A 21855-nucleotide genomic window follows, 5' to 3' on the forward strand; every position below is an offset into this window, starting at 1 on the left:
CATTTTTTAAGATTCCAGATATAAGTGATGTCCCATGATGGTTGTTTCTCTCTGTTTGACTTCCTTCACTTAGTATGATCATCTCTAGGGCCATCCGTGTTGCTCTAAATGGCATTATTTCATTCTTTTTTATGGCTGAGTAATATTTCATTGTGTGGGTGGGTGGGTGGGTGTGTACATCTTCTTAAGCCAGTCACCTGTTGATGATTTGGGTTGCTTCCATGTCTTGTCTGTTATAAATAGTGCTGCTATGAACATAGGGCTGCATTGTGTCTTTTCAAATTAAACTTTTCTCCTGATATGTACCCAGGGGTGGGATTGCTGGATCACATGGTAGTTACTAGTTTACTCTTGGTAAAAAGTTCCAGAGACACCCTTCCTCCCCCTCCCTACCCGCTGCCTCCCCTTCCCCTCCATGCAGTGGGTAAACTTGTTCATCAGAATGACTCAAAAACACTAAACATAGCAGTTTTGTTTCCTTATTTCCCTGAACCACCCTTGTCAAACGCTAAGGGAGCTCTGAGGAGCGACCACTAAAAGTGGGCAGCAGGACCTTCCAGGCCACTTTTAGAGCCCTGAGCAATTCCCTGGGTGTCGGAATCAGTTTCTTGAGGAAGCTCTCAGTGCCCTGTCCATCATGCAAGATAGCTGTCAGTAGAGAGGAAAGACGCCCAGGATGTCAGGTTTGTGGGAGGAAGCTGAAATCCACGATGGCCGAGCTGCAGCCTCACTCTGAAGGGCAAGGCCCCTCTAGCTCTAGTCGTGCCTTTTTTTTCTTAGGAAACATTCTAACTGGTTTTAAGTGTAGATTCACATCGCTACACCACCATCCCCACCATCTATCTCCTGGACTTTCTTATCTTCCCAGACCCTGTCCCCATGAAACACTGGCTCCCCAGCCTGTGTTACCCACCATTCTACTTTGTGTCTCTGAGAATCTGCCTACACTCAGCCCCTCGTATATGTAAAATCATGCAGTATTTGTCCTTTTGTGACTGGCTTGTTTCACAGAGCATGATGTCCCCGGGGCTCATCCAGCTTGTAACAGGCATAAGAATTTCCTTCGTTTTTAAGGCTGGGTACTGTTCCATCTTATGGCTATATCTCATTTTGTTTGTCCATTTATCTGTTCACGGACCCTTGGGTTGCTTCCACCTCTTGGCTGTTGTGAATCACGATGCTATGCACACGGGTGTGCAGATACCTGTTTGAGTCCCTGCTGTCAGTTCTCCTGGGTCCATACCCAGAAGTGGAATTGTTGGACTGCATGGTAATTAGTTTGACTTCTTGAGGAACTGCCGAACTTTCCCAAAGCAGCCGCACCGTTTTGCATTTCCACCAGCAACGTAGGAGGATTCCAGTTTCTCTGCATCCTCCCCTACCCTTGTCATTTTACATCATCCCATGCTAGTGGGTGTGAAGTGGCATTTCATCGTGGTTTTGATTTGCATTTTCCTAACAATAGGGATGTTGAACTGCTTTTCACAGGCTTATTGGCTACTTCTCGCTATCTTTTTTTTTTTTAAGTATGTATTTATTTGGCTGCGCTGGGTCTTGGTTGCAGCATGCAGGCTCTTTTACCTGTGGCATGCAGGATTTTAGTTATAGCATGCGGAGTCTTTTAGTTGCACCATTTCTGTATGTTCTTTGGAGAAATATGTATTCACACCCTTTGCCCGTTTTTGAATCAGTCGTTTGGTTTTTCATTGTTGGATCGTAAGGCTTCTCTACGCTAGTTGGGCCTGACACCAGAGAGTTGTAAGAACTTAAAAGCAAGTCTCAGATACCCATGACCTCTGACATTTCTGGGCATCCCAGCAGAAGCATCTGACATCTGGCAAGTGTGGTCTCAGGCCTGGGGAGGAAGCAGAAGGATTGGCCAGGGCCATCCCCCAACTAGAGACAGCCGACCCGCCATCATGCCTCCGTCACCCAGAAGAGTGGGTCATCAAAGCTGCGGTTGTAAGCCCTAAAGCCAGCTTGCATCCCTGGGAAGAAATGGTGTCACAGCAGCCTTATTTCCTCCTCTGGCAGGTGACGGTCTGGTCAGTCGACCAGGAAAGTGGGGTGGAACACCGGGCGATGGGAAGGTCAGATCTGCTCCTAGACAACATTCTTGGGGTAGAAGGAAGTACACGGAGACGTTAAGATGATTCTGAGCTAATCACCCTTTAGCCAGGCTTATAATAAGTTGGGTGAAAGTTCCCAAAGGGCATTAATTAGGAAGTTAATTCCCCTGGAGAAGGAAATGGCAACCCATTATTCTTGTCTGGAGAATCCCATGGATAGAGGAGCCTGGTGGCTGCAGTCCATGGGGTCACAGAGTCGGACACAACTGAGTGACTGAGCACATGTGCTCACATTTGGTGAGTTAATTAGAGGGAGACCGCTCCTGGGTTCCATCCTCTGCTCTGTCCTGACCAGTCATTTACCATGTAATTTAGAAAGACACAGATGTGGAAGGTTTGCTTATCAAAGCTTTAGGGTGACCCCCATCTCTGTGTCATCAGAGCCCCCAGGTCTCAGTGACTGAAGCCAGCAAGGTGGGCTTCAGGGCAAAGAATGTTTCAGTTTCCATGTCCGGGTCTCACGTGGCCTTTCCCACCCTGGGCACTGTGGACATTTGGGGCCGGATGGTTCTCTGTGGTTGGGGTGCCGAGCAGTATCCTTAGTAGTGACCTAGGATGTCAGGAGCACCCCCGACCCCCGATGATGATCTCGACTGTTTTCAGATGCTGCCAAATGTCCCCCAAATGCCAAATTACCCCAGGATGAGAACCATTGGTCTAAATTAGCAGCTAGGGAAATACAGGATGGAGAACGAGGACTGAATGACAGCCTGTGAGAAAACAGCCTACAGATTTCAGTTGATGAAGCAGTGCTTCTGAGATGAACTCCCTCTGCCCGCTGTTCTGCACTACATGCAGCAGCCAGGGACCCTGAGGGCCATCGTTGCCATGTCTTGCCCCATCCAGTCCCCAGGCAGCTCTGCAAAGCAGTCTCTCCAGCTCTGGAGTCTCGTCCACTCCTTGGCTTCAGGTACTGTCGTCTGCCCAAGTCTCCATCCCTCTTCTGGACTGTCTCTTGAGGGCCCCACTCCTGCATCTAGCTGTCACCTGAGACCTCCCAAGCAGCTTGGGCGACTCCCATCCTAGGTCAAAGGTCACCCCTCCCCTCTCCCTGCCCTGAGTCTGCCCCTGCCCATCCCCCGTGTCAGCAGTCCTGGCACTCTCCACCCCTGGCTCCTTCCATTACTGCTCCCTGGTTGCATCAGCCGCTTCCAGAGGCAAATCTGATCTAGGACCCTCATGCATAAACTTTTCTGTAGCTTCAGTTTCAAGGAAAAAGTATAAACCCGAGGCACCTCTAAAGGCCCATGACAGTGTCCCTCCCCCCTCTGCCCACTTTGTTTCTCCTTGTTTCTCTTCTTCATACCCCGAGCCCCCTGCAGTGGAAGCGTGGAGTCTTAACCACTGGTCCACCAGGGAAGCCCCAGCACTTCTTTTTAAAAGTCATAGACCTTCAATATTTAAAGTAGATAAATGCACTTTTATTTGCCTGCCATTTGGTATAGATCCAACAGCCTTTCCATTAATGGAAATTTGTCAGGTTTCCTGCTTGAAACCAAACCTATGGTAGAGACTCTCCTCTCTAATTTCCTTTTAATCAGAAATTTAAAGAAGACTCCAGCCATCCAAATGCTAAATCGTTTGAAATAATTTTAGATCTTTGAAGAAAATCTAAAAAAAAAAAAAGGATCATGTAGAAATTCCCTGTCGGTGCAGTACCTGGGCCTCAGCACTTTCACCACCAGCTCCTGGGTTCAATCCTTGGTGGTGGAACTAGGATCCCATAAACCTCACAGCTTCAGCAAAAAAAAAAAAAATAAGATTGTGCAGAGTTCCCACACACCCTGCATTCAGCTTCCTCCTAATATTAACCTTTTCTTTTTTTTTTTTTAACTATAAAGGTCATATGGCCATCACAGGGAATTTGGAAAACAGAAAAATGAGGGGAAATACCCACAATCCCTTGCAACTGCGGCTAGCTGTCAGTCTGTTGTGTCCCCTCCCAGGGTTATCTTTCCTTACTCCCGTTTTCCTATTTTCCTGCAGTGTTGTTCTCGTCGGTACATTTATTTGGAGAAGCAGTTTACTGACACAGATCTGAAATCATAAAGCGTTTTCTAATCTCTGCCTTTGCAATTCTGTCCCCTTGACGCTTGCGTATATTATTGAAATACATGGCTCTGACATCTGACTACAGGGAAATGATTAAAATGATTCAAAGACCATGCCCTGTGCTGTGCTCAGTCATGTTCGACTCTTGCAACCCCATGGACTATAGCCCAGCAGGCTCCTCTGTCCATGGGATTCTCCAGGCAAGAATACTGGAATGGGTTGCCATTCCCCTCTCCAGGGGATCTTCCCAACCCAGGGATCGAGCCTGTGGCTCCTGCAGTGGCAGGAGGATTCTTTACCTTCTGGGGTATATTCACTGTGATGACAGCTGTCAGCGTACCACCCAGGCAAACAGATATTGGGGCAGAGTCATTTGTGAATGATGACAAGAGTATTGGCTGGTTTTTAATTTTATCTTTAAAAAAAAAATTTTTTTTTTTTTTTAAGTTCATTCCTCTACTATAATTGAGGGATCAAATCCAGATAACAGTGACAGAGGTGACATTTTTGCATGAGCCCTTACCTGAGTTTCCTGAGGACCATTTCTTTTCAGCCAGCAATCTGTGCAGGTAAGGAGTTTGGACTGCATTTTTCTCCAGGAGCGTAATATGCAGCTGCCTGGATTTAAGCCCAAGAATGTTCTGCTTTGTTCTTTTTTTTTTTCTTTAAGATGACTCACCAATAGCAGTTTGCTTTAGTTAGCTCTTATCTTTACAAAACAAGAATAATTTAGAGAAATTCCATCTTGACATTAGATATTAATTTAGAGATGTACCTTATTTATTGGTGGAATAATTAAGCCAGTGTTCCCCCCCCCTCCGCCCCCGCCAGAAAAAACTTTCAAGTTAAGGTTTATTAAGAATGTTAAGAACTGACTGTAGGCAGTACACCAGCTGCTTAATTAACATAATTAACCTCTACTGACTGGGTACTAAAATCTAGCTGTGCCTGACTGCCCTACCCCAGCCTCTTTTTTTCCCAGCAATGTCAGAGTAATATTTTTCTACACATCATGTCCCTGTGAGGAAATGATGCTAAACTACTTGAGGGATAATGGGGACAGACTGGCCCACTTCTGCCAGAATAAAGGTCTCACGTGAATGTTTCCAGTTAGAGTATGTTTTACGCCACAAAGCATCCCTAACTCTCAGATGTGCTAGAAGGAAAAGGAGCTTTGAACAGTTTTCGTGGAAGAGTGTGGTTTCTCCCCATGCACCCAAGTTTTTCCGTAGTGTGCCATCAAAATTTCCTAATCAGAGGTCACCTCACAATGTAGAAAGAGCCTCCTCCATCTCTCAGAATTCTGGGGCTGGAGGAGCCCGAGGGAAACAAGGTTCTGATCTTGGAAGGCTAGAGACAAGACCACCCACAGCCCCTCCCTCTCTTTCCCCTGACAAACTAGAGGCGGCCTGGCCCACCACCCCAATTCCAAATGGGTAGTGGGATTCCATCTGGTCTGCTTTCAGACACAGAGGTTTAAAACCTGCCAGGAGGAATTTCCCTGGTGAGCCAGTGGTTAGGACTCTGAGCATTCAATGCTGAGGGCCAGGGTTCAAACCGTGATCTGGAAACTAAGACCCCACATGCCACAAGCTGCACAGCATGGCCTAGATAGATAGATAAGTAAATAAATAAACCCATAACAAAGGCTGAGCACCAAAGAATTGATGCCTTTGAACAGTGGAGCTGGAGAAAACTCTTGAGAGTTCCTTGGACAGCAAGGAGATCAAACCAGTCAGTCCTAAAGGAAATCAACCCTGAATATTCATTGGAAGGACTGATGCTGAAGCTGAAGCTCCAATACTCTGGCCACCTGATTGGAAGAGCTGACTCATTGGAAAAGACGCTGATGCTGGGAAAGATTGAGGGCAGGAGGAGAAGTGGGCAACAGAGGATGAGATGGTTAGATAGCATCACTAACTCAATGGACGTGAATTTGAGCAAACTCCAGGAGATAGTGGAGGACAGGGAAGCCTGGTGTGCTGCAGTCCTTGGGTTTGCAAAGAGTCAGATATGACTCAGCAACTGACCAAACAACAACAAAAATAAATCAAACCTGCCAGGAAAACCAGGTGGGCCAAGGGCAAGGGCAGAGTGTCTGCCCAGTTCCCAAGGGTGGGGGTGTCTCTGGGCCGTGTGGGGGGGTGAAGCTGTCCTCATCAAGTCAGCTAAGGTAACAAGAGAGCCACAGAGACCCCAGGAGAAGTGTGCAAAGGTGACCACGTGTCTTTAAAGTGAAATAACCAAGAACAGGCTGGACAGGCTTGTACCTGACTACTGCAGGCCTCACCCTTGGATGTCTGCCTTTGACCTTCCCAGCAGGGCTGAGATCTGCCTGTGTAGCTGTGCCCTGAGCCCAAAGATGGCCAGTGATGTCACACAGAGATGAGTGACACCCACCCCTTACCCTCATGGGGGTCAAGGTTCAATGAAGCCTGAGTGATGCAGTGAAAGTGGGGGAGGGTAAAGAAACCACCAAAAGGCCTAGACCTTGAGGGTGGGAAGCAGGGCAGGGCAACCCAGAGGGACTCTGGCCTGGCCCCAAAGCTGGCGAAGCAAAGGGGCGCCTGGGCCAGGGTCCCCAAGGCCTCCGAGGGTGGACATGGTGGCAAGAGGTGAGGCCTAGGAAGGGCCCACATCCCAGAGAGTCTGTCTGAAGCAGGCCAAGGGCTCAGGACTGCATCCTGAAGCCATGGGGACTACTAGCCAGGTGCGTGGGAAGCCGAGCTGGCAGCAGGTGAGGAGGGACGGGGCTGGCAAGTCTGGGCGGGCAGCCTCTCAAGGAGGTCACAGCCTTGGCCAAACGGCCAGGGCGTGTCTCACTGGTACAGAGGGAGGGCCCTACACAGAGGGGCAGGGGCTCCCGAAGAGTCCAGGGAGGGGCCCCAGGGACAATGGGGGAAAGAACGGGTGTGTGCAGAGGGGACCCCGCCTCTCCTGGAAAGTGTGTCAAGTCTGAGTTCCCTCGTTGGGGGAGGCCACATACCCCCAGCTCACCAGAGTGCTTTTGGCTCAGTAGAGCTCTTTGAGCTGTTTTTCTTTTGGCTGCAAGTCTTGTGGGATCTTAGCTCCCCGACCAGGGATCGAGCCTGCAACCCCTGCATTGAAAACACAGGGTCTTTTTTTCCCCACAATCAGGAAGATTCCAGACTGTCTGCATTGTGATGGGGGGAACAGACTGTGGAAATGGGCCACGGGGGTTACCCAGCTGCTAATAAGGATCTATCCCAGGAAAATATCCGTTGCTGATCGGAAGTGTGTCATGCAGGTGTCCATCACAGCTTAATTTATAACCACAGGAAACATTACAACACAACATTAGAGGAGCATGTGTGCTCAATCTCTCAGTCAAGTCTGACTTCTTACGACCCCCATGGACTATAGCCCACCAGGCTCCTCTGTCCATGGGATTCTCCAGGACAATACTGGACAGTTCTTCAGGACAATTCTCCAGGAGAATACTGGAGTGGGTTGCCATTTCCTCCTCCAAGGGATCTTCCCCACCCAGGGATCAAACCCACATCTCTCATGACATCTCCTGTACTGGCAGGTGGATTCTTTACCACCGCGCCACCTGGGAAGCCTATTAGAGGAGTGGTCGTCTCCAATAAGTGATTTTACAGCCATTGCAGAAGACTTCCGTACAAAAGCCACAGTACAAGCTTTCCGCAGTGTGTTTCACAGGCTGACAGAATGTTTATGACACATCTTCAGCAGAAAGGCGGGATGCAAAATTGAGTTTGGCAAGAGCTCACCCCCATGTGAGGTCCAACTGTGGGAAAAGGTTGTTTTTGCAGATCAGAAATGGTTGATGGTGGATGACAGCATGACCTCCTCATTGAAATGAACAGAAATAAAGATGGAAAAGAATGTGCTGAAACAGGAGCGGTGGTTCCGTGTGGTTTGTGGAATCCTGGGCAGTTGCTATTAAGTGTTTAATAATTATGGGAAAGTGACAGTTCCTCACCTGTTACCGTCACCTGTTGCATAGGGCAGCCCCCCAGGAGAACCTGCTTCCATACCCGCCCACAGGCCTGTCCTGCATGGACACCATCCTGCGCTTTCTTTCCTCCAAGCATCGCTCCCAACCTTCTACCCCTTCCTTTCCAGTCACAGCTGGGACCCCTTGATGGGTCTGTCAACCTTCCAGGCATGCCCCACCGGGCCCTCGTGGGGGCCTGGGGCCCCCTGTGTGCCACCCTCTCTGGTACTTTTTAGAAAATCGTGTGGCTTCCTGGGTGCCACTTTGGGGCAGTGAACTCACTGGACTTGGCCGTGGCCCAAGGTAAATGCCCAGGCAGGCCTGGCCGGCCAGCGGCTTAGCCCTCCTAGCTCTGGTTATCTCACTGACGTTGCTGTGACCTAAGGTGACCCAGCCCTGTGTGCACCACGCTGGTGGTTTACTGAGGTGCTGGCAGGCACCTGGAACGCCCCCCTGGTTTTTCACCTGTGCTGCTGCTGCAGGTGGGAACTGCCCCACACCCCCCATCTTTGCTGGATCTCTTGGTATTTCCTCTATAGTAATTTCTCCAAGACAGTTTTGTGTTAATTCATCTCTCTGTCTTTATTTACAAACAAAATCTGGGGCAACTTTTCTGCTGCGTGTCATCCGTGAATTTGATAAGCAAGGCTCCTATGGTCTCATCTCAGTCAAGGCCAAGGACAGAGCCCTTTGGCATTCTACTGGAGACCCTCTTTCTGTGTAAGATCAGTCCACTGCCAAGCCTGAGTGTTTGTGGACACCCAGTAAACTTTTTAAAATATTTATTTACTTGGCTGTACCGAGTCTTAGTTGCAGCACACAGGATCTTCATTGCAGCTTGTGGAACCTTTTTGGTTGTGGCATGCGGGCTCTTACTTGGAGCATGTGGGATCTTAGTTCTGTGGCCAGGAATTGAACCCGGGTGGTCCCCTGCATTGGAAGTGCAGAGTCTTAGTCACAGGACCAGCAGGGAAGTGTGGTCCCAGTAAATTTTAAAGTCCCTCAAGCTGTGCTCATGGGTTCTTAATCCCCCTGTGAATTTACAAGGGTGTCACAAGGGACTCAGCCAGCACCTAACTTATACCCCAGGGGCCCGTATCCACTCTGTCTCCCCACTGTGCCCAGAACCGCCCAGGGACTAGCAGGCCATTTGCTGTAGCGACCATGAGCACCTTCTCTCTGTCTACTCTCCTCTAGTGCTGCAGAGCACACCTCTCGGAGTTGTCTTGATTTGTTCCAAGGAACAGGAAACCTAAGATTCTCAGCCCATTATGTCCCATGCTCACATCCCAGAAGGCTTTTTTTTTTTTTTTTTTGCCACAGATTAACATCGAGTTTGTAAGATTAACTTCCTTCCTCTTTGCCAATCAGGATGGCTTTGCCCTTCTGTCATCTCTGTCCTCCCCAGCTCCCCCAGAGGTGCTCCACACAGGCTCAGCCAGCTGTGTCCATGTCCCACTCGAGCATCGTTCAGTCTAGGGACTTCACTTGGTGCCATCTGTGTCCCTGGGCTGTGCTGTGCCTGGCCCTGAGGAGCTGAGGTCAAGTACGCGTGCCTAGTCCTGCCTTGAGCCTTGATGATCTTCGAAGTGTGTTGTTTCTGTTCCTTCGCAGTCCAGGGGCCATCTCACCTGCACGGAATGAAGACGGAAACCACAGTGAAGGAGTCTCATTTCTTTTGTGTGGACACACTCTGAGTCCCTTAATGGGATGTTAATAGTCATAAAATACACTAAAAACTTGTCATCTTAACCATCTTAAGGGCACAATTCAGTGGCTGAAAGTACTTTCACAACACAGTGTGACCATTCCCCATCCATCTCCAGAACTTGAGTCTCGAAATACTGGAACTCCATCGCCATGAAACACTCACTCCCTGGCCCCTCGCCCCGCCCCCGCCTCACCGTCCACTTCCTGTCTCTGAGGATCTGACTCCTCCAGGGACCACCTGTGAGTGGGATCAGACCCTGTGTCCTTCTGTGTCTGGTTTCTCTCACTGAGCATCATGTCCCCAAGGCTTATCCACAGTGTGGCAGGGCTCAGCATCTCCTTCCTTTTTTTTTTAAGACTAAAATAAAATCCCAGTGCCATGAATGGACCACATCTGTTAATCCATTCCTCCACCTATAGACACTTGGGTTGCTCCCACCTCAGCATCACTGTGAATAACGCCACTGCTGAACATGGGTATCCCTAAATAAATATTTTCAATTGCTTGTCTCCTCCCTCTGCCAAGAAGGGCCTGGCCCATTCTAGTCCTTTTTAAACATAACTCAGAGTGTCCACACACATATCTTTTCAAAAATTATTCTTTTGTTTTTAATAAGGCTCAGTTCTTCCTGAACTTTAAAAAAAAAAAGTAACTATTTGTTTGGGATTACTCTTCAATTTATAAAAAAAGTTACAAAAAAAGAGAGTACAGAGTTTGCATATATCTCCCACTCAGTTTCCCGATGCTCACATTCCTGCAGGAATTCTTCTTCTTCTTTTTTTTTTTTTTGTCTGACTTTATTTGCATATTTACTTTAATGCCTTTATTTACATTTATAGAAATATAAATATTCCTAACATTTATTCATGGCTGTGCTGGGTCTTTATTGCTGCATTGAAGCTTTCTCTACTTGTGGCAAGCGGGGTTACTCTCCAGTTGTGGCGCGCAGGGGCTTCTCATTGCGGTGGCTTCTCTTATTGCAGAGCACAGGCTTCAGCAGTTGCAGCTCGCACACTCCAGAGGGCAGGCTCATTAACTGTGGCACCCAGACTCAGTTGCTCCAAGACATGTGGGATCTTCCCAGAGCAGGGATCGGATCCTCGTCCCCTGCATTGGCAGGTGGATTCCAGTCCACTGCAGGGAAGTCCAAGGTTGGCTCTTTTATCTCAGTACAATGCCCGTGAGATCCACCCTGACTGTTGTGTGTTGTATTCTGTCGTGTGGGTAGACTGAAGTTTGTCTAGCCTTTTACTCCATGAAGGACCCATGTATTGTTTCTAGTTTGGGCTTCAAAGAAGCAGTGAACAGTGGTGCATAGGTGTTTGTCTGGACTGAAGTTTTGCATTCTCTGAGATAAATACCTAGGAATGCAGTTGTTTTGTTTTCTTTACAAACTGCCCAATTGTTTTCCAGAGCGACTGCACTCTCTACATTCTCACCAGCCATGTATGAGCAATCCAGTTTCTCCACATCCTCGCAAGCAATTAGCATCATCACTGTTTTTTTATTTTAACTATCCTGGTAGTGATGGTCCCTGGTGGTTTTGGTTTGCATTTGACGGTTGAGTGATGTTGAACATCATTTCATGTGCTTTTTTTACATCATCATTCAATATCTTCTTCGCTGAAATGTAGTCTTCATCTCTTCTGCTCATTTTTCTAAATGGGTTGTTTGTATTTTTACGATTGGATTTTGAGAGTCTGTTATATATTCTAGATGCTAGTCCTTCATCAGGCAGTTTGCAAATTTCTTCCCAAGCCTCTTTCCATCCTTTTAAGAGATCTTCCACAAGCAAACATTTTTAATCATGATGAAGACAGTTAAAAAAAATTTTTTTTCTTTTGTGGATCAGGCTGCTGGTGTCACAGCAAAGAACTCTTTACCATTTCAGCCCCAGTTCCTAAAGATTTTCTCCTATGTTAGTTCTGAATACTTCTATGGTTCTAAATCTGTGGTCCATTTTGAGTTTTTGTTTGTGAAAAACATGAAGTTTTTAGGTTGAAGTTCATGTTTATGCCCACAGACATGGCCATTTGTCCTTTCTATGTTTAACTTCCAGAATTATCCATAGAGAATATGGAATATTTTGTATGATTGTAATTTGCAAGCATATCACTTGATGGTATAACCCCCATGTCCTGTACAGTATTTATGCAAAAAATATGGTATTTGCTACCATATTATCCTTTTGCTGTACATGAGGGAGCTTTCAACATGGCTCTCTAAATCACTCAGTATTAAACATTAATTCTCAACTTGCAAATCTTCATTCCAGTACCAGTTAACTGTGGACGGTGACGTTATGGGTTATTTCTACTTTTATACTGTTTTGTGATGCTTAAGTCTTCTGCACACACAGTCAAGAAAATACCACTTTTTTTTTTTTTTTTTTTAATAGTGGTGTTTGCTGGTTTGACGTAATTGGGAGTAAGGGGGCTGTGTATTTTGTTAATTGGGTGATTTCAGATCCACAAAGAATGTTCTTTCTGGCTTACTCTTCTAAACCACAGTATGCCTTTTTTTTTAAGTTGTTTTCCTTGTCCTTTGAGGCAGGGGGTTAAGATTTGGGGCTTGGCTGTTGGTTTTGTTTTTTGGGGTTGTTGTTTTTTTTTGCCTCCTATATTTTTTCTTTTTCTTTTTTATGCCACCTCGGTTGTATAACATACAATGAAGCAAGGCAGAGAAATCAATGAGTTGTCTCAGCATCGATTCAGTCTGTTCTCAGGCAGCCGCCAAGCCTGGAGCTGTGAACTGAAAACTCCACTTGGCATCAGATTTTCTTAATTGTCTCTGGAACACTCTCCCTGCAGCCTGTGCTTGCTAGAACTCTCTAGAGACAGGCGGCACTTACAGCCTGGGAGAGAAGTTTTCGCAAACACAAAGAATGGAGGTGGTGGGAGGAGGACCCAGGACCTCACCCAAATGGGAGAAATGGGGGAGCTGTTCTGAAGCCAAGCTTCCAAAACTGCTGGGCGGCTGGGGAAGTCTGGTCCTGCCTAAAGATGCCGCCAGTCTGATCCACTTGCTTGGCCTGCAGTAGAAAACTGCAGGAACGTGGTACCCTGGCCCAGCTGCCTCCCAGAGATGTTTCCAGTTGGTTTCCTATAGAGTGACAGGAGGAGTCTGCCATTTAGAATATTAAAAAAATTTTTAAAGTCTAGTTGATTTGCAATGTTGTGTTAGTTTCAGGTGTACTGCAAAATGATTCAGTAATACCAGGTGGATCAGTGGTAAAGAATCCACCCGCCAGTGCAGGAGACTTGGGTTCGATCTCCGGGCTGGAAAGATCCCCTGGAGAAGGAAATGGCCACCCACTCCAGTATTCTTGCCCAGGACATCCCACGGACAGAGGAGCCTGGTGGGCTACAGTCATGTCATGGGGTTGCAAAAGAGTCAGACACGATTTAGCAACCGAACAACAATACATGTATATCTATTCTTTTTCAGATTCGTTTCCATTATTGGTTATTATAAGATATTGAATATAGGTCCCCATGCTACACAGCAGGGGGGTATATGGTTGTTGGTATAACAACAGGGGGTATATCCTTGTTGGTTAGAATTTAAAATTCTTATTTGGAAGTCAGTGTTTCTGGAAACCAGTGTGGGTCTAGATTATAGAAGGACAGTTTAAGTCCAATTAAGATGGTCACTTGATGGGTTTCCTTGAAAATTAATTTTCAACAGGTCTGTAACTATTAAGTCATATTCATAGACTTTTCTTGTGGGTCCTTAACGATTCCCCCGGGGGCTGATGGGGTCCTGCTGGTGTATCGGGATTTATAGATGGCAGCTCACTCGGGAGCCTAAGTGGGATAGAAATTAGCCCCTGTTCACCTGAACTGCACAGCGTGGGGTCTGTCACCCAAGTAACATCTCAAGGTGGGATCACTTCAGCTCTCACACCAGCTTCGTCACCTGATTTGCTCAGAGACCACTCTTTAAGAAACCAAGACAAAACGGGTTTTTGTTTTTGTGGTTTTAGCAGCAAGGACATTTTTAAAAGTGATTACGTTATTATTTTTATTCATTGAAGAACATTAGGAGGGATATGATTCATAACCCAGGGTGTGTGGGTGCTAAGTTGCTTCTGCAACCTGGTGGACTGTGTAGCCCTCCAGGCTCCCCTGTCCATGGGATTCTCCAGGCAAGAATACTAGGGTGGGTTGCCATGCCCTCCTCCAAGGCAACTTCCCAACCCAGGGATCAAACCCTTGTCTGTTGTGTCTCCTGCATTTGCAGGCGGAATCTTTACCGTCTGAGCCACCAGGCTTAGGATATATACCTGTATTATATGACCAGTCTGTCTGAGGCTTTCCCACACGGAAGCCCAACCCAGGGTAGCATCTTTTATTATTATTATTATTATTGATTTTCTTTGGAGTACAGTTGCTTTACGATGTTGTGTCAGTTTCTGCTGTACTGCACAGTGACTCAGCCGTATGTTTACATATATCCCCTCTTTTTTGGATTTCCTCCCCATTTAGGTAACCACAGAGCACTGAGTAGAGTTCCTTGTGTGGTAGGTTCTCATCAGTTAGCGATTTTATACCTACTATCAGTAGAGTGTGTATATGTTAATCCAAAGCTTCCAGCTCACCCGCTTCACCCCTTTCCCCTTTGATATCCATCCATTTGTTCTCTATGTCTGTGTCTATTTCTGCTTTGCAAATAAGATCATCTACACTATTTTTCTAGATTCCAGGTTTGAAAAAAAAAAAAATTCCTGAGAACGGACTGCTGTCTGTGTTTGTGGCTGAGAACAGGGTGTGTTTTTTCCTCCAGGCCAAGAACTTTTTCCATTTTTACCATTCACTTCTCTTTGTTGTCCCTCCCTCTCCTCTGGGTCCCCTCCACGGTGGACGGGTGGCCACAGTGGGCCAGGAGCACACCGGTCGATGGCACCTCTCAGCGGCAGGCAGAGGGTGCTAATTAAGCTCCCGGGTGGCTCCCATGGCAGTGCAGACAGCACCGCCCAGATCCCAGCGCCCGGCCACTGCTCACCTGCCCCACCGTAGCTGTCCTGGTGTAGGAGAACACGATGGCAGGACAAATACAGATTCCTGCTGTCTCAGAGTCAGGGACAGCAAGATTCACTCACAGTGGGTGTCAAGCCTACAGATCCCTTGGCTCCCTCTCCTCCTGCAGAAAGATGGCCCTTCCTCTCAGTTTACCCATTAACCATGATGCAATGCACATATCATACAATCCACCAATTTCAGTGTGCGGTGCAGTGGCTTTTAATGTTCTCAGAGTCACTGCAATCCATTTTATTGATTTTAAAAATGTTTTAATTAAAAACTGTTTCTTTGGCCACACCACGTGGCTTTCAGGATCTTAGTTCCCCAACCAGAGATCGAACCCCAGGCCCAGGACAGTGAAAGCGCCAATTCCTAACCACTGGACCATCAGGGAATTTCCCCCTTCTCATTTTTTTTTCGTGAAGTCAAGTTTAGACCCCCCAGAAGAAACCCCATACCCATGAGCTGTCACCCTCCAATCTCCCCCAGTCCTGTTGTTGTGCTTAGGCGCTTCAGTCATGTCCAGCTCTTTTTAATCCTATGGACTTGAGCCCACCAGGCTCCTCTGTCTGTGGGATTTTCTAGGCAAGGATAGTGGAGTGGGTTGCCATGCCCTCCTCCAGGGGTTCTTCCCAACTCAGGGATAGAACCCAGGTCTCCCACACTGCATGCAGAATCTTTACCGTCTGAGCAACCAGGGAAGCCCCCAGTCCTAGGCACCTGTTAATCTGCTTTCTGCCTTTGTAGATGGACTTATCCTGCATGTTTCCTAGAGACGGGATCCTGCACTGAGAGATCTTATGTGCCTGACCTCTTTCACTCAGCAGGGTTTTTCCCAGGTCCATCCTCATAGGAGCATGTTTCAACCTTTCGTTCCTTCTTTGGCTGAGTACCTCGTATTCCACTGTATGGACGAACGACATTATTCTTGGATTCCGTGTTTGCAGATTCACCTGCTGGGTAAAATGTGTCTGTAACCCTCGAATCAGTACTTGTGCGGTGTTCACAATCACGTGCAGAGATAGTTGAAGTGAAAAATGTGAGTCACTTAGGAGTTCCCTGGTAATCCGGTGACTAAGGCTCCAGCCTTACCATTTTGAAGAGTACAATCCAGTGGCATTAAGTACATTCACAGTGTCAGGCAACCATCACCACCATCCATCTCCAAAACTCTCTTCATTTTCCCCAATTGAAACTGTCCATGTTAAGCAAAACTCCTCATTCCCCTCCCCCACCCCAGGAACCCACCTCAGCCCATCCTGCATTCTGTCTCTGGGAGTCTGACTCCTCTTGGGACCTCCTAGAAGAGGAATCCGACCATCTTTGTCCTTTGGTGTCTGACTTACTTCACTGAGCATCGTGTCCTCACATTTTGTCCACGTTGCAGCAAGTGTCAGAATTTCATTCCTTTTTCTAGCTGAATAAAATCCTGTAAAACAGTGATTTCTTGGTGCCTACTTTGTGAGAGACCCTTTCTCCCTCCTACCAAGGAGACAGACAATAATGAGAGTAAATGAGTAAATCATGGCATACGTTGTCAGGGCCAACTCAGCATTGTGTTACCTGGAATTTTGTCCCTTCTCCCCTTCTGAGAGTCCAGGGGTACCTGGGATCCCTAAGCAAGACCAAGACGGAAGAACCTCAAAGTGTCTTCCGAACACCCCAAGGAGGCTCTGATTATACTTACTGTAGATTTAGTGTTATCCATCATTTTCTAAAAACTCTCTGGAAGCGGTGATTCTTTGAGGGCGTTCCTGGTTACCTTTTCTTCTGTGGGCTGTTCGATTACAGCAGAATCCATCCAACATCAGGCAGGACCTTGGGTCACAGGAACAGCCTACCAGCCACACCAGGACACTGGGCAAAGGCTTTGTCTCTGCGTTCGTCCCGTTTGTACATCCAGATAGATCATAATCGCCGAGGTGGAGTTCACTGGGTGTAGAAATGCCGGGAAGCACTTGCCAGGGACCGTGGAGGCCTCGGTTTACGATTTTCACCTTTGCCAAACAGGTGTTGGTATATGGGCGACAGCTTGGTCACCTGTGTCTACCACGATAACAGGCACCATTAGCCATTTACGATCTCCATGTCAGGACGTCTGAAATCACTGAGCATGTGGCACCACCCAGTCTCCGTGCTACTCAGAACCAGAATCCCAACTACTTTCCTCGAGTGACATAGAGAAACCAGGGGACGGGGAAGGGATGCGCTGGGGACCCAGGAGCCAGATCTGGAATGCCAGTGGTCAGATTTCTTTTAAAGGCTGCTGTTTGTCTTAGAGCAAAGCTTTTAAATGTGGCTTTCAAAATTAGCCAAGCAGCCCATCCCAAGTAGGCTTGACTTACATGGTGGATTTGCCAAAAAAGAGGCAGCAAAAAATCAGCCTAATTAATGACAGCCTGGCTTTCTAAGAGCTGCAGTTTTCCATCAGTGAGGGAGGAATCAGTGGGCACCGTGCATCTAAATGTTCAGCACTTTTTTTTCCCCTGTACATATTTTTATTTTTGGCTGTGCTGGGTCTTGATTGCTGCTCAGGCTTTTATCTAGTTGCAGCGAGGGAGGCTACTCTCCAGTTTCGGTGCACCAGCTTCTCACTGTGGTGGCTTCTCTTGTCCCGGAGCACAGGCTCTAGGCACGCACGCTTTGGTAGTTACAGCACATGGGCTCAGTACTTGTGGCTTGCAGGCCCTAGAGCGGTGGCTCAGTGGTTGTGTTGCACAGGGTTAGTTGCCCCCATCACATGTGGGATCTTTCCAGACCAGAGATTGAACCCTTGTCCCCTGCATTGGCAGGTGGATTCTTAACCACTGGACTACCAGAGAAGTCCTTCAATACATATTTTTAAATTAAAAAAGGCAAAAATTACATTTGCACTTTTAAAACATTAATTCTAGCATCACATTTTTTAAAAATAATTTGAAATTATTTTAATTTCAAATTTCTCTTGGTCTCTTACTTGTGTTCAACATCCTTTCCGCTCGACATCCAGTCTGTTGCTACATTTCTGGTTTTGTTGTTTTTGTTTTTTATTGTGTGTGTGTGTGTGTATTGTGTTTGGGGGGTGTGTGTCCAAAATCCAGTATAATCATGACTTCAAGTATAGTTATAATAGATCAGTACTCGCCCATAGATTGTGACCTTAAAGTAACATGCAAGGCACTGCTAGTAACAAGTGTGAAAAAATTATAGATTTGAATCAGGTCGTCTTGTGAGTATATCATGGGCTTTCATTTATCAAATATAAGTGGCATTGGGCTTCTTAATTATCAGTGTCCTTATTTATCAAGGTGAAGATAAGATTGCCTAGTTTCACACTTACTGAGAGGATTGAATGAATTCACATATGAGTAGAACACATTCAAGTTTATGATCTGTGGCAGGGTTGGGGGGCATAAGTTGCTATCAACAGTAACATGCCAACTCTGAAATTAACGAGCTGATGAGCACAGACAGCCCTGCTGGGCCCCTGTTGTGTGTTCGGTTGGTTTCCGATCACCTTCTACTATAGGATCAGAGCCTCAGGTTCTGTTAGCAATTACGAGCATCAGAGACCCAGTGGTCTCCACATCTCAGAATCACCCTGACAGCTGGTCTCAGATTAATTACAATCGCGTGTGTGATGTCGGTACGAGGTCCTTAGTCTGTGATCCTAAGATTCTCTGTGGCGGATATAAGCTGATCCTTACTATCTGCCCCCTCTCCCCACCAAGACAGAAAGGGTCTGGAGTGGGGGAGTTGCCGTTTTGTTGGTGTTTTACCCAAGGAGAAAATCCTATGCAATTTCCACACTGAACGGTCACAGTGGGGACCCACTTCCTGCCCTCCAGACCCACGGCTTCAGCCAATACAGTAAGAGAACCAGCTTGCCATTTCTAGAAGGATTCCCCCCCCTCCCTGCTCCAGGGTATAAAAACAGCACAGAGCAGCCGAGTCTCAGTGCCCAGAGCGTGACCATGGGGAACGGGCATTCCAAGAGCGGCGACAGGGAGGGCGCGCCCCGCAGCCGCCCTGAGCTCTCCTTCTACGGCTCTCTCCCCAGGAAGTGGAGCGAGAGCATCTTCCTGGACAACGAGCTGCTGACCTCCAAGATCCTTTCGGCGCTGCGGCCCCAGTCGGAGCAGGGCCTCCCGACGGGCCACCTGCGCTACCCCGCCCACTTCCTCAGCACCCACTCTGTCTTTGCCTCCGTTGCAGCATCCCTGAAGGAGCACCCGAGGGCCACCCTCCTGTCTGATGGCAGCCCACGCCCGACCAGGAATGTCGGCATGACGGTCTCGCAGAAGGGGGGTCCACAGCCAGCACCCAGCCCAGCGGGAACCGGGACAAGACTCGGGTGAGTGGGTTACCCGCTTTGCCACCAGGAGCTGGCGAAGGGAGGAAGCGGGTAGGTGGGGAGGCTTCCTCAGGGACCCCTCGGGCAGCCTCTCCGGAAGGAGACCCTCGGCAGGACCACACCACCAAAAGGCAAGATTCCCATTAACACCTGCCTGGGAGATTCACTTCTCTTCCTTTTTCAAAAACAGTGTGTTCTGCACTGTTATATTTTAAATGGATAACCAACAAAGACCTACGCTATAGCACAGGGAGCTCTGCTCAGTGTCATGTGGCAACCTGGATAGGAGAGGGGTCTGGGGGAGAATGGATACATGTATATGTATGACTGAGTCCCTTCACTGTTCACCTGAAACCATCATGACATTGTTAATCAGCTATACCCCAATATAAAATAAAAAGTTCAAAAGGGAAGGGAAAAAAAAGGTATGTTCTGGGGTCCCCAGCCACTTGGAGCCAGTTTGCCTCCCGCTCTTGAAGAACCCTTGGACAGGGCTCCTTTCCGTCCTGCAGACCAGGCAGGAAGCCTGCTGGGGTCGCTGCGGAGTCTGTATCGTATTATTTATGCTTTAGGCTGGTTTTCCTAGGGCTTCCAGGTGGTTCTCGAAGTGCTGCATTCAGCAGCGTTCAAGTAGAAAACCTCATGTTAAAAAAAAATGTCTCTGCATGAGTCGGTGGGACAAGAAGCTGATCTTCTTTTCCCCTAGAAAGGATTCTCCCTTTAGTCTGGACTGGGAATGAAGCTGTGTCCACCCTGCTCTGGCTGGAAAGAATTCTGGGGATTCCAGAGGGCACCAGTGGCTAGGAAAGGAAGCATTTAATGAATACACCTGTAGAGTGTACTTGGGTGGCTTCCCTGATGCTCAGATGGTGGAGAATCTGCCTATAATGCAGGAGACTGGAGTTTGATTCCTGGATCGGGAAGATCCCCTGGAGAAGGGAATGGCAACCCACTTCAGCATTCTTGCCTGGAGAATCCCATGGACAGAAGAGCCTGGCGGCTACAGTCCAGGGGGTTTCAAAGAGTTAGACACGGCTGAGTGACTAACGCTTTAACTCACTTTTTCATAGAATGTACTTGAACATTAAATTAGTTTTGGTGGCAGATACAGAGAGCAAACTAATGTTGCCAGTGGGGAGAGGCAAGATAGGGGCAAGGACTTAAGAGGCACAAACTACTACGTACAGAATAGATGAGCTACAGGGATGTATTGTATAGCACAGGAGATATAGCCAATATTTTATAATAACTATAAACGGAATATAAAAGTTGAGTCAAAAAAATTCTGATTCACTATGTTATACACCCATAACTTACGTAATATTGTAGATCAACCATACTCCCTACCCTCCACCAAAAAAAAGTTAGTTTGATGGACGAGCTCGTCATGTCACATTCACAGGTAGTCTCCTAATTTTCAAAAATGATCTGTGACAAGGACTTCCCTGGTGGTCCAGTGGTTAAGGGGGTGCAGGTTCAGTCCTGGTCAGGGAACTAAGATCCCACAAACCACGCAGCACAGCCAGAAAAAGAAAGGAAAAAAAAAGGTTTATGACAGAGTTAAGCCTTATATTGACATCCAGAAAGTTCTCAAATAGTATCTAATCAAATCAAGTAACAACCTGGTTTGCTCTTAATCAAATCAAGTAACAACCTGGTTTGCTCTTATAGACTATGTGTGTGTATGAGTGTGTGTGCGTGCGTGCGTGTGTGTGTGTGTGTGTGTGTGTGTGTGTGTGTGTGCTTAATTCAAGTTCTTTAAAGTTGTTTTTATGTCTGTTTAGACCACTCACAGGAGAGATGGATGAAACTGATACACTGTTTCCGAAGCTCAAGCAGGTGGCCGATGACTCGCTTTTTCTTACATCTTCCAGCACTGAGCCCATCTTTATAGAAGGTACCATCACCGTGATCCTTCCCCGGGTGTCACGTAGGCTCCAGTCTCTGGGAGGCATCGAGACCCACGTGCAGGCATCCAGGGGACAAGGGCGGGGGGTAGCCCCCGAGCCAGCTAGGCCCCAGCCGCCGAGCAGCAGCCTCCTGTCCTTCCCTCAGACCCCTACACTGCCTCGCTGAGAGGCGAGGTCGAAGCGGACACCCACGAGTTCGAGGCTGAGTCCTGGAGCCTCTCTGTGGACCCCGAGTATGTGAAGAAACAGAAGAGGGAGGTGGTGAAAAGGCAGGACGTGCTTTATGGTAAGGAGGCCTGCGCGCCTTCTCTTTCTTCTTTTCTCGTTTTTTTTTTTTAATTGATTCCACTGGGGAGCCGGGGCTCCACTGTCGATCCTTCCTGAGACCACGTGGCACCCTACACTTGCTCCCCTCATCCCAGGGCAACTGGGCCTTCCGGGCCAGGGATGGGGCGGCCGGGCAAGACTTTCTGAGAATCAGTCCCCGGGGAGGGGAATGGCCCAATGCCCAGTCCTTAGTCATCCCCACCTTGCTGGTGACCCCGAGGGAGAAGACCACGCAGGCCCATCCCAGCCGTCCCCAGTCAGATGACCGCAAACAGGCCCGGACAGAGCCGCAATGGGGGCTCTGAAGGCGGGTCTGTCCATCTGAATGTGACCATAACACCGGCTCCCAGGTGGGCACCTCTTCCCAGTAACCATCAGAGAGCTAGCCGT

General features: G+C 47.8%; 1 protein-coding gene across 7 annotated transcripts in view; it reads left to right on the forward strand.

Moving 5' to 3' along the window:
- ARHGEF18 (Rho/Rac guanine nucleotide exchange factor 18) overlaps positions 1-21855 on the forward strand; it is a 100102-nt gene that overhangs the window by 59311 nt on the left and 18936 nt on the right. For 6 of the 7 annotated variants that reach the window (XM_010806870.4, XM_010806868.4, XM_010806872.4 and 3 more), the window contains 3 exons: positions 19090-19228; positions 21013-21125; positions 21284-21424. In XM_010806870.4, the coding sequence (XP_010805172.1) occupies positions 19090-19228; positions 21013-21125; positions 21284-21424 (393 nt within the window). Of the gene's footprint in view, positions 1-4718; positions 6919-19089; positions 19229-21012; positions 21126-21283; positions 21425-21855 lie in introns of those variants that run through there. The other variant, XM_059888597.1, reaches the window with a different exon arrangement.

Source organism: Bos taurus, chromosome 7 (assembly GCF_002263795.3).
Source record: "Bos taurus isolate L1 Dominette 01449 registration number 42190680 breed Hereford chromosome 7, ARS-UCD2.0, whole genome shotgun sequence".
NCBI classification, from domain to species: Eukaryota; Metazoa; Chordata; class Mammalia; order Artiodactyla; family Bovidae; genus Bos; species Bos taurus.